At 34.1% G+C, this 13627-nt stretch overlaps 1 protein-coding gene across 14 annotated transcripts in view; it reads left to right on the forward strand.

Moving 5' to 3' along the window:
• LOC137647139 (pumilio homolog 2-like) overlaps positions 1–13627 on the forward strand; it is a 464002-nt gene that overhangs the window by 345578 nt on the left and 104797 nt on the right. For 12 of the 14 annotated variants that reach the window (XM_068380394.1, XM_068380405.1, XM_068380397.1 and 9 more), the window contains one exon: positions 598–946. In XM_068380394.1, the coding sequence (XP_068236495.1) occupies positions 598–946 (349 nt within the window). The remainder of the gene's footprint in view (positions 1–597; positions 947–13627) is intronic. The other 2 variants (XM_068380400.1, XM_068380404.1) reach the window with 1 other exon arrangement.

Below are 13627 nucleotides of genomic sequence, written 5' to 3' on the forward strand. Positions count from 1 at the left end.
ATTATTCTAGATACATTACAAGAATTTAACTTTCAAGCAATGTTTGTTTTCTAAGTCAGATAGAAAAGTTGTAGTGTAGGAATAAATTCTTCAAAATCAATTTTTAAGCCCCATTTTGAAATGATGCTCAGTAGTTGGACTAGTCACTGAAAGTATTTCAGTATTTGTTATTACAGTGCTTCAGCTAGACTCAGACTGGAAGACAATCAGAGCTTACTGTAATATAGAGAGTTGACTGACTAATTTTGCTTGGGGCTTACTGTATTTTGAGTTTTTGTACTTTCTATTTTCACCTTGAAAATTTTGTTACCCTGTTACAGTATTTAAACGATCAGGGCCGAGGCTTTATGAAATTAGTTTTTTAGTTTCATAATACATTATGCCTTAATATTGTTTCTCTCTCTCTCTCTCTCTCTCTCTCTCTCTCTCTCTCTCTCTCTCTCTCTCTCTCTCTCTCTCTCTCTCTCTCTCTCGACATTGACTAAGTTGGGTTTATTAAATAGTTTGATAGTTGTGTAAGTTAGTTTAGGTATTTTGTAGCAAAACTTTTAATACTCATATCTGCTGTGACTGTATAGAATTACTTAATGAAAGCAGTGTGTTGCAATCATCTCACAGTCGAACACCTGGGAGCAGACAAGGATCACCATCTGAAGAAGACTTGAATAAAAATGGTATGGTGCCCGACACTACTGGTGGCGGTGGAGTTGTCATGGGACCAGGAGCGCCAGTTCTGGGACCCTTAGATCCCAACTTTGAAGGAGGAGGTGCAGTTGGAGGGATAGGTGGTCATGCTGGAATCTTAGATCCGGGTATGGGTGGCCCATTTTCATCGCCTGCAGGACCAGACTACAACAGCATGGCCGCTAGCATGCCAATGGACTCGCCAACGTTATTACCTGGACCCGGGGGACCTCAACCACAAAGCTTCACCACTGACAATCAGGTAAGTTTGGAAATATTCTTCAAATTGTTGGGTAAATAATAAAATCATTAGGATCTGTAATAGAAATCTTGGAAGGAATATCATCGTGAAAGTTGTGTACAGAAGTTTTATGCGTTGTTTCTGTTTATAACATCTTGTCGGAGAAACCTCTTGGAATGACCATCTTGAAGGTTGGGAACTTGTGTTCAGGCATTAAACCCAAAATAAGGGTCATGAATGACTAACAAACGACTAGTCTTCAGTCTTACATCTAGTTGAAGAAAAGTATTGTGGTATAAGGCTGAGAGCAGGTACTGATGCTCCTCAATGTGGCGAGTTAGTTTTACTTGTGGGACAGACACAAAATTAGTTTTTTGTAAGAGAAAAGAAACTTGGAAGCTTCCTGAACAAGTGAATGCATTGTACTTAACAATGAATTATTGTTGTAGGAAATTGATCTGAATAAAAATAAAGAAAAATTCGAAGTAAGGAAAATGCATAATATTTAAGATGAATAAGCACAGTTTTATTTAAAGATGAGGAATTCTTGGTCTTGAATATGACGCAAGATTTAAGATTCGGTTAAATGTTTTATAAATTTTAGGAATAGCACCAATGTTTTGGCTTGCTAGGTGAAGGTGTCTTTCATATCTACTATTCAAGACTAAAATAAATCTACCATGATATTAGCTGTTGGTAAACCTTTTGTAGAATACTAAAAATATAAAAAATGAAATGCTGCTAAATACAGTATACCGTATTAATGGGAGATGATTATCCTAGTATTGTTCATGGAGAATTTAAGTGAGAATGTAAGTAGTGAGAGGTACTGAAGACTTAGGTTCATTTTGAATTTACCATTGCAAACACAATACGAAACACATCGTGTCTCACTTTACGAACGTCGAGTCCTTGTCAAGGTACCTTGAATAAAATTAGTCACAATGTCAGGTAGTCAAATGAAATTAGTTCTAATACTAAGTAGTCTTTTTGCTACGAGACATGATAATATGCTGTAGTAGTTTGTTAGATTCTTCTGCAGACAAATTTGGTAATAATGATGTACTGTACCAATTACGGCTAATAAAAGGTGAAGAGGCTAACCCCCAACAATATTAGAAGGTTTAGAGGTTCATAGTATAGGGCATAGAAAATCGAGTCATATGCTGTTGAAATTAATGTGTAGAATTTGATACAAACTGTATAGTATTTTGAACCTATTAACGTTTAAAGGCTTCTCGTGAATGGCAGAGGCAAGGGACAGTGACATTCCTCTAGCTAGCAGGACAGTGCCCTAGAGACTGACCGTTTATATATAGGATCCACACCTAAGCTCTAGGACCAGGGAGAGGAAAGGCCAGGCAATGACTGCTGATGACTCGGCATGTAGAGCTATAGGCTCTCCCAAACCTCCCTTCCTTACCTCACAAGGATGGTGGGGTTGCATACACTAAAGAAACTAAAGAATTTAAACGTGATTAGAACCCCAGTCTAACGAGCGCTAAACTTTTTCAAATGCTTTTCTGTTGAATAAGTTGATCTCTTGATGTTGTTATGGTTCTTGAAATATTCTAACTTTATTCAAAACACTAGTTTATTTCCTTTTTCCTTATTTCCTTTCGTAACTGGGTTGCTTTCCCTATTGGAGCCCTTGGCCTTGTAGCATATTGCTTTTCCACCAGGATTGTTGCTTGACTAGTAATAATAACAAACTGATAATAAGCAGGGTATTCGTTCCTAAAATGCCTCGCTATCCCTCTAGGCCTGGTAATATACCCGTTTCAAAAATTTTTTAACATAATGGAATATCATTCTGGCAGGAGGCAACTTCAAGTCTCTAATATTGCCATGTTCATGAATATCATAATCCCAATAATAATGGATTTTAGTCAATATTTAGAGCTAAGAATTTTAGAAATCAAAAAGGTTTCATCATACCCTAAAACACACTTAGCAATAATGATAGAACAATATGTTCAGTACTACATGACAAAAAATGGCCATATACCCAAACTAATCCTCCAGGATAACCACTTCTACTGAAGGAATAAGTGATGGTGGTTTTTAAAATTAATACCACTCCATTTAAAAAATACAAGAGAAAACATAGAACTGTGTGTCAAGATCAGTAATGTTAAAACATATCATTCATATATAAATTATGAAGCAAGATATGTCAGTCTTTTCAACAAAATTATTTGCAACGAGCTTTAAATTCTCAAGTTCCACCAAATCAACTGCCTGTTTAGAAGATTGTTCTGCAATCTGAACACAGTTGTAATATAACTTAGAATACTGTCTAGCATTGTCTTATCCTGAGGACTACTATTCATTGTATGTTTATGGTCCTATGATGACAATCAACAACAACTCTATGCTATCTATTACTCAAAAATACATTAAGGATGTTAATAAAACACACTTTAATCTATTTAAGTTTGAAAACTAGGGTCTTGTTATTATGATCAATAAAATAGTCATTCATAAAATGCCCCTGACTTCAATAAACAGATATCTGCACATCTTTGGAAATTGTAAGAAAGCGCCACATGCATCAGGGTTTTTTTCGAAGGCCAAAATCCAATGTAGGGGGAATCATGATTACCTTCATCATAGCTATTTAGGCATTTTACCTAATCTTTAGACAGTATGGACTTGGGGAAGCCCCTAGACTTTAGCTTCCTGCTTTTCCAACTAGGGTTGTAGCTTAGCAAGTAGTAATAATAACAATACTCGTACATTCGCCTCCATTACGGTGCTGTTTTTGTGATAAAATAATGACTAGATGATAAGCCTCGGCTAGGATAGAGCTTCCACAAACACATTTATCCAATGTAATAATATTACCATTTCTTCAACTAGTACAGCAGAACGTCTTCTTGGTAACTTGCAAATAAAATAACTTATTAGTTTAGAAATCGGTTGTCTTTATTAAAAAAAAAAAAAATATTGGATATTTTCAAGGTTCAAGCTACAAATGTTTGTGCCAGACATCACTTTTGTTTTCCTTCTATCAGAATCTAGACTTCTATGATGTGATCTTAGATTGTTTTCTTACCCTTATGTTTAAGATACAAGATGATAGAAAGGCCTCTTTGCTCGACATAGGAAGTGGTTGAATTCTTTTATTTCTTATGGCTTTTCTTTGGTTGGAAATTTACTTTAAGAGTAAAATACTGTTTTTCATTTTCAGTTGCACAAGTCATTTTGAGTCGATAATAATAATAGGAGGAAACCTTTAAACCAATAGATAGTAGTGTAGCATATCTCGAGCACTGCATTTGCGCATTTATCTTTCATGTTAATTTTGGGGCAAAACTGTGACAGGATAATTTTTTTCTTTAAATCTGCCATGTTTTGAGTATTGTACTTCTGTCTAGTCTTCAGCTTGTCTTATTTTGATACCTTGGATCAAAAACTGATGGTATCTTTAAATTTTTATCCATGTTCCAGATATAAATCTGGAACAATCGTCCAGTTAGTTTTTTCTGCATGTTGCTCAAGATCTTTCATAATTCTTATAATGCTTTTGCATTGAGATCTTCCCAGACTGCCATTTAGTATGTATTGCTAGGTATACAGTTAATTCTACGTCTTGCCTTCTCCATCATAAGACTCTATACACAGTATTCTAGAAATTTTGATTCCACTTGTGGTCAGAATATGGAATGATTTTAATCTGGCGATTGATTAGGTGGAACTTCATATTAGCTAATACTGTAATATTTTAATTCCTCAATGATAACTTTAATGGTAATTTAAGCTTTCTTTGAATTCATAGTAATTTCTTCCCCCCAGAAAATCAATTAATCTTTTCATATATTTGAGACTGATTTTAATTGAGCCACATCTCTGAGTTAGTGTTTTCTATAGACATTTTAAGTTCTCCATGAGTTTAAGTCATTTGAAAGGCTCTTTGTTCTTTACAACCACTTAAAGATTATCAGAATAGCTATTTACAAGGTGAGGCGAGTGTAGTTCTTCCCCTTTGAGACTTCAGAAAAGGAAATAAGAGTATGAGAAGTTGGCTTTTCCCCCAAACACTTCAAAGAAAGATGGGAAGAGAAATGCATTAAAGCTATCAGTCCCTCCCTTGATCAGTGAGTTAGGGCAGCAAGTGCAGTATGAGATGGTGTGTTAGGAGGTTCTGGGCTGGGAATTGCCCCATTGGCATTGCTCAAATAAGTACCAAGTGGCTACTCCTGCCAGTTCTGAACATTTCCCCTGGATCTTTTTTTTAGGCCAATCATGGAACAGGGCCAACCAAGGAGAAAACAGCTATATGGCTGGTGATATCCTCCTTGGCAATACAGTAGAAGTATGTTGAGCCTGATAATATCAATAAGACTAATGATTTTTTTTACTTTTCAATGCTCGATCTATTCAATATCAAGCCCACAGTGTCCAAATTTAATGAGGTAATTTATTGTTATGTATGGGCAGATCATACTAGTAAAACATTCGAAATCTGGTCTGTTTATAAATGTATACGGCAATGATAACTGCTTTTAATAATACCAAGATGCATGAGAAGTGAAAAACTTGAAAAATAAAGATGATCTATTAAGTAATAAGCCTTCTCTTTAGATTAGTACAGTTAGCTGTTTTGTAAATATACTAAAATCAAACGTGACGAGGTTAAAATAAGAATAAGTATAGCAGAACAAAAAATACATTACTGTATTACATTCATTACATTTTCAAAATGCAATTGATGTTAACCAAATATGCCGATTACCAAAACGGTCTATATATACCTTGGTTTTTTCTTCTTATTCGTTTCTACCTTTGAAGAAATCTCAAATTTGAAATTTTTGAGAAATATTAGGTTAACACTGATGCTTTTTTTTTTTATACTCAATTTTGGCAATTTCTGACGGATTGATCTCTGCCAGCAGTACAAAGTGCTTTATTGTTTCATTATACTTTCATTTGAGCTTCCAGCATACAATAAAGTCATTTTGCTAGAAACTGTCCATTTGAATGATTTTTTAATTGAGGGAAAACAATGAGTGTTATAAAGTTTAAAATTGCTATCTAAAAGGGAACTCAAGAGAATAAAGTAGGGTTCTGGTTGCTTATCGAAAACGTCCTTGCCTGGTGGCAATCAGCTGGATAGGGGTTGGAGTTCTGCTCAAGCTTGATAGTTTTTTTGAAGTGTCTGCAACCTCACCATCCTTGTGAGCTAAGGAAGTGGGATTGGGGGAGCCTATATGTCTACCTGCTGAGTCATCTGCAGCCATTACAATATGGTCAGTCTCTAGGGCATTAAAACTGTCCTTTTGAAATGGAAGGTCTAAATACACAGCCACGTAGTTATGGCTAAAGGGACGTTGCAAGCTCCATTACAGTAGTATGCACTCAAGATTTGACTTCTGGCACAAAGGTTTCTAAAGAAAGTTTACTCTTTAAATTCAAGGAAGATGAAAAACTAAGTATTATTGAACAAAAATGAAAAAATGAGTTCTGTGACAATTTGAACAATTTATTACTTACATCTCATTAAGGAAAACATCCCGTTACTTATCGCAAATGTAACTTTAATAGTAGTTGCAACCTATGAATTTTTAACTTCAATTTCTACAAAGAATTATTAGTAAAGCCTTTTAAATCTATTTGTAATGGAATCGTTATAATGCATTTGCCACCCCTGATGTATACGTAGGGGTGCATTTCCAGGTTAGGAATATCAGTTGGTCGAAGTGTAATGTAGTACATTATTATATAGCACTTCTTTAGCTTCTATTAGCTATTTTAATTTTTCCCCTCTTGCGTTATGTCCTCCTACATGGCTCTCCAACCTAAGCATGCTTTTTATCCTCTCCACTCCTGACAATAATGTGTAAGATATGAAGTTCGTTTGGATTGCACATAGAACCAGTGTGAAAGGGAGATAGCAATGGTGTCTATAGATTTAAGAGGACACAATATTTCTTTCCAAGTTCGGTGCTTCTAAACCTTTTGCCTTTTGGAGCAAGTTTTTGGTCATTTTGATAGGTTCTGGTTTTGTTTAGTTTACCTCCCTCTTCCACCTCCCCCCCCTTTTTCTCTCTCTCTCTCTCTCTCTCTCTCTCTCTCTCTCTCTCTCTCTCTTTTAATAAGTCTTTGCCCCTGGTAAATTTTATTGATGCCAGCGTTGGCAAATCCTTCAGATAGTAAAAGTATTTTTGGCACTAGTGCCAAAATATACCAAATAGTATGGTCTTTCATAACTTCGAGTTTCATTTATTAATGTTATTTTGTGTTTTGAGTCTGTGTATATATATATATATATATATATATATATATATATATACTGTATATAATATGTATTTATATATTTATTTGTATAAAAAATCTTAACTTTGGCATTTAAGTTGCATAGGTATAACTTTAAAAGTTCAAACTTACATCAAATATTTTTATGTTGAGCAGGCTGATATGAGTCTTTTTATAGCTTATTATGAAGGATCTGTTTTACTCTCGTTTCTTTTCTTAAAATGTTTTATTTTCATTATTTATTACTGCTCATATATTTTATTTATTTCCTTATTTCCTTTCATCACTGGGCTATTTTGCCCACTTGGAACACTTGGGCTTATAGCATCCTGCTTTTCCAACTAGAGTTATAGCTAAGCTAGTAATAATAATAATAATAATAATAATCATAATTTTGTAAAATTAAAGGTAAGCTATTTTACCTAGCAATAAGGCTTTAGAACAATTTGTGAAAAGATTGCGATTTTTACTAGTGTGGAATATTGTAGGAAGATATAGCTATTTATATGTAGAGTAGCCATTGTCATTTTTTCCCCACATCCTACGTACTCTATTAAAATGTGAGAGAATTTAAATTGTAAAGAAAATACCCGACACTTCCAAGTCGTTTTTTTTTTTTTTTTTTTTTTTAATGTACCAACTCAATGCACTTCCTGTCATCATCGTGATGATCAGGTCTGACTATTAAGAAAACAACAACGTATCTATTGATACAGTTAGTAACGGTCATACTGTAGTCCATTTCTTTTTGCGATGCATAATTGCACCGACTCGCAGCGGTGCCCTTTTAGCTCGGAAAAGTTTCCTGATCGCTGATTGGTTAGAATTATCTTGCCCAACCAATCAGCGATCCGGAAACTTTTCCGAGCTAAAAGGGCACCGCTGCGAGTCGGTGCAAATATGCATCGCTAAAAGAAATGGACTATAGTGAAAATAATGGGGGTAACGTTAATCACAACAACTATTGAAAAATATCAAGAATGCGACTTGTGTTCAGTATCTTGTTGAATTGATGTGACAGGACTAACTATACTCAATTCTTTTTAGTGAGACAGATTTGCACCGAAGGGGGGGGGGGGGGCCCGTTTCGCTCGGGAAAGTTTCCTGTTCGCTGATTGGTTGGACAAGATAATTTTAACCAATCAGATAGCAGGACACTTTTCCAAGCTAAAAGGGCACCGATGCGAGTCGGTGCAAATGCCCCTCATTAAAAAAATATTGAGCATAGAAGGGCCACTCGGTAGAGCGCATACCTTCGCCTATGTCATGTTGTATATCACTAGATCGGCAATTGAATTATGCATATTTTGCACTAGTTTCATGGAAATAAGATAAAAATTGACCACGATATGGCATACAGATGGTTTTATCTTTTCGTGACCTTAGCCTTGACTTTTGAATTTGACCCAATCACTCCCAAAATGTAATCAAAACGTCCTTGGATCATTGCCAATCATCCCACTAAATTTTTATGAGATTCGGGCAAATAGTTTTTGAGTTATGGGTATCCGAAACACTCAGACATACAAACAAATCAAATACACGCCTATCAAAACATAACATTATATTATTATTTTTCAATTTTAAATGCTTCTTAGTTCATTTTCAAAATCGTTGGTGAAAAGTAATTTAGGCAATAATGACTGATTGATTGAAAGCCGTTGCAGATGAAGGATATTTTTATTTTTTTGCGGGAGTGGGTGTCTAATCTTTCGATTCTTCAGTGCTATGGATGATTTAAAAAGCCAACATTACAATTTAAAGATTAATTTTCGGCCTTAGTGATCTTCACTGGTTCATTGTGAGAATTTCGTTAAGTTCGTCTGCTTGGTAAATTTTTACATTTTCAAGTAGTTCCTCATTTTTCTTTTACATTTTCAAGTAGTTCCTCATTTTTCTTTTACATTTTCAAGTAGTTCCTCATTTTCTTTTACATTATTCACTGACTCTTTTGGCTTTAAAAGAAAAAAAAAAAGATGAATAATAAGTGTGCGTGCCCCTCAGAGGAGGAGAAGTTGGAGTGAGGAGGAGGACTGTTGGAGTCAAGTGCTAGAAGTAGGTGGTGGGAGATGTTTTGGGGGGGTCGGGGGATGGGGGGGGGGGGGGTATTAGTAGGGAGATGTGCGCTGCACTTCAGATGAAGCTCCTGCTTTTGAGTTTGTTTGTTTTAACAGTAAAGGTATTTTGGGTTTTATAAGGAGATCTCTTTCCTTTGGATGCTGTGGTGTTAGAGGATGATGCTTCCAGGGGGCGCTATCGTTCATTGTTGTTATAGTGTTATGATGTTGAAGGAATGCGACACTCGTCTGGGCATTAGTTTATTCTTAGTAATGTAAATTTTGTTATAAATCGATCTGTTTAGAAATAAGATACACAAATATCATATTTTATCTCTGCCTCGACACTTTTTTTTTTCCTTGTTTTGTAAAGCTGCTTATGTTTTATGACTGATTTTACAATAGTGCTACACAGCGTACGTGTGTATGTATCCACATATACAGTATACATATACACACGTATATATGCTGTGTATATGTGTATATATATATATATATATATATATATATATATATATATATATATAATATATATATATATATATATATATATATATATATATATATATATATATATATAATATATATATATATATATATATATATATATATATATAATATATATATATATATATATATATAATATATATATATATATATATATATATTATATATATAAACACACGTATATATACTGTGTGTGTGTGTATATATATATATATATATATATATATATATATATATATATATATATATATATATATATATGAGTGTAATCGAACAGTTCAACATTTTTCTTCAAAAAGGCCCATGATAGAAACAAAGGAAATATAAATAAATAATTATATATGATCCTTTTCAGGGTGTTAAGTAAAAAAGGGGGCCATATGTGTATTGGTCGAAATATACTGATTTATTTATATTTCCTTTGTTTCGTTTATGGACCTTTTTGAAGAAACAAACACGCACTATATATATATATATATATATATATATATATATATATATATATATATATATATATATATATATATATATATATATATACATATATATATAACATATATAACATATATATATATATATATATATATATATATATATATTTATATATATATATATATGTATATATATATGTTATACATACTGTATTATGCAACTTTTGAAATATATAATAAAATAGTTCAATTACATTTTAATGCCATTGGAACCTTAACGATAGGAATGCGGATGCTGTAAGTTTTGTAAGTCCCAGCAGGATATTACGTTATATACTGTCATTTTTTATCGGGTCACTTAAGTGGCATGTCGATATCGTTTTGGGGGGAAATGTTAAGGTTTTGCGAATAAAAAAAATGTATGCTTGCGTAAAATGTGGTTTTTGACATTTGTTATTCAGGTTTTTTTTTTTTTTTTTTTTTTTCTCCCTGACATATTTTTATGACGTATTTCTACATATGTTATTCAGAATTTATCTTCAATAATGTTTTTGTTTGCCCCAATTTTTTTCCGTGCGTTTTTCAGAATTTATCTACAATGTTTGTTTGCTCGAAATGTTTTTTTTTTTTTTTACGTATTTCTTGATATGTTATTCAGAATTCATCTTCAATGTTTGTTTGCCTAAAATGTTTATGTATTTCTTACCATGTTATTTAGCATTTATCTTTATAATGTTTCTATTTGCCAAAAATGTTTATTTTACGTATTTCTTGATATCCTATTCAGAATTTTTGTTCATGTCGTTTTCTGAAATATTTTCACGTTTGCATCAATGAAAGAGGCTGTCTGTTACATTTACTTCAATCATCCGTTCTTTGAACTGACTCTCTCCACTGCATTGGTATGGTAGTCCTGGAACTTTAGTTTTGCTACATGTTTTGCTGTGGCCTGATTGGTAACGTCTCTGCCTGGTGTTTGCCAGTTGGGGGTTCGAGTCCCGCTCAGACTAGTTAGTGTCTGCAACCTTACCATCCTTGTGAGCTAAGGTTGGAGGGTTTGGGGGAGCTTATAGGTCTATCTGATGAGTCATCAGCAGCCACTGCCTGGTCCTAGCTTGGATGGAGAGGAGGCTTGGGCGCTGTTCATATAATATATAGTCAGTCTCTAGGGCAATGTCACTGTCCCTTGCCTCTGCCATTCATGAGCGACCTTTAAACCTTTAAACCATTGGGAAGTAGGTGTTCTTTCTAATATGAGAGATGGTAGGGACGAAATTCATGAATCCCTCACAGAGATAATGTTTATGTACAGTAGTTAGAGGTTCTCTTGGGAGCTTAGAACGTTCTCTATTTGCATAGGCGATGAGTGGTGAGGAATAATGGTGTTTTATGAAACTTCGAATCTCTCAAACTAGCTGGCGTTCGTACGCATGTATATTTGTGTATGTTACTTTCTATAGGTTGAATGTTTCAACTTGTGACATTTGAATGTGCATTTCATCGGCTGTTAGATAAATGTAACATTAAGCATCACTTTTCAGTAGGAAGAAAGTAAAAAATTGTGATACTCTTGTTAATGAAGAGTGAGGAGTGAACCGGCCTCTTTTTTATTAAATCTTCTCATTTCTTTTCCACTTTTTTATAGCTTATAAATGAAAGATCTATGTTATTATTACCGTTCTTAAGATATGTTATTTTCTTTAGGTTGAATGTGTTAACATGTGACATTTGAATGTGCATTTCATCGTCTGTTAGATAAATGTAACATTAAGTCAAATTTTTTTATCCTCTTCTTAATGAAGAAGACGCAGAAGGTGAAGGGTTGAACCGTAAAGAAGAGTGGGTGTCGGTAGTCAGAGGTGTAGCTCGACGTGATAGAGGAAGGAGGAGGGGGGCTCTGGGTAGGGGGTTGAAGGTTCATCTCTGGGTTTGGGGGGGGGGGTTTATTCTAAGAGTGAAGGAGAAGAGTGCCTAGAGGAGGGGAGGGGAAGAGGAGGGCCCTGCGAGGGGAACAAGAAGGTCCTTCAGGGCGCTACAGAGGGTCCTTGATGTGACCCCACCCAATCTACCCTTGGGAAGGTTATCCCCCTCTCTGCTTCCCATCTCTCTCTCTCTCTCTCTCTCTCTCTCTCTCTCTCTCTCTCTCTCTCTCTCTCTCCTCTCTCTCTCTCTCTCTATTGTGTCCTTTCATTTGTACCATGCCCACCGTAGTCCTCTTGAAGACTACTTGTGTTCAAGTATTATTTAGTTGCGTTCTTGATCTAGCGTATACGCAATTGAATTTAGTTAAGACATATAACTACCCAAGGTTCCTGTTTACGCCTTCCCCTTGATTTCCCAAACTTCCTAATGATGATTTCTGAAGTACAGCATACTTTAGCTACATACTTCATCGGTGAAGTTTGTAACGAGTAAGTCTGATGAAGTTGAAATTGTGGTAAATAATTAGTATTTTCACTAGCTAGACTCCATTTTGTAAATGAACAAAGGTAAGATGGATGATCCAGATTTTGTTGGACGGGAGTAATAACGAAATACCTTTCAGGAATTTTATGGAAATTCTTTTGATGATTTTAATGAACTAGTGTTGGAATCATGTACCTGATACGCATTTTTTTTCTATTGTATTGTGTTTTGCAGCGACAATCTTATCTAACGTAATTTGAGTAAAATAATGTTGATCTTTTTCCATGTACGACGTACGCCTTTAATAGAAATGTCTACTCAATTTTTGTAGTAAAAGATAATAATGCCAATATTTATAGCAGAAATTGTGTACAGAAATGTCTAGTCAATTTTTGTCGCAAAAGGTAATGCCAATATTTATAGCAGAAATTGTGTACAGAAATGTCTACTCAATTTTTGTAGTAAAAGAAAATAATGCCAATATTTATAGCAGAAATTGTGTACAGAAATGTCTAGACAATTTTTTTAGCAATAGATAATGCCAATATTTGTAGCTGAAATTGTATGCAGAAGTATATAGGCAATTTTTGTAGTAGAAGATAATACCAATATCTGTAGCAGAAATTGTATACAGAAATATGTAGTCAATTTTTGTAGTAAAAGATAATGCCAATATTTGTAGTAGAAATTGTGTACTGAAATGTCTAGTCAATTTTTGTCGCAAAAGATAATGCCAATATCTGTAGCAGAAATTGTATACAGAAATATATAGGCAATTTTTGTAGTAAAAGATAATGCCAATATTTGTAGCAGAAATTGTATGCAGAAGTATATAGGCAATTTTTGTAGTAGAAGATAATACCAATATCTGTAGCAGAAATTGTATGCAGAAGTATATAGGCAATTTTTGTAGTAGAAGATAATACCAATATCTGTAGCAGAAATTGTATACAGAAATATCTAGACAATATTTGTAGTAAAAGATAATGGCATATGTCAATATTATTTATTATTTTCTACAGCATTATGGCTGCAAAGAAACA

Source organism: Palaemon carinicauda, chromosome 9 (genome assembly GCF_036898095.1).
Source record: "Palaemon carinicauda isolate YSFRI2023 chromosome 9, ASM3689809v2, whole genome shotgun sequence".
NCBI lineage: Eukaryota > Metazoa > Arthropoda > Malacostraca > Decapoda > Palaemonidae > Palaemon > Palaemon carinicauda.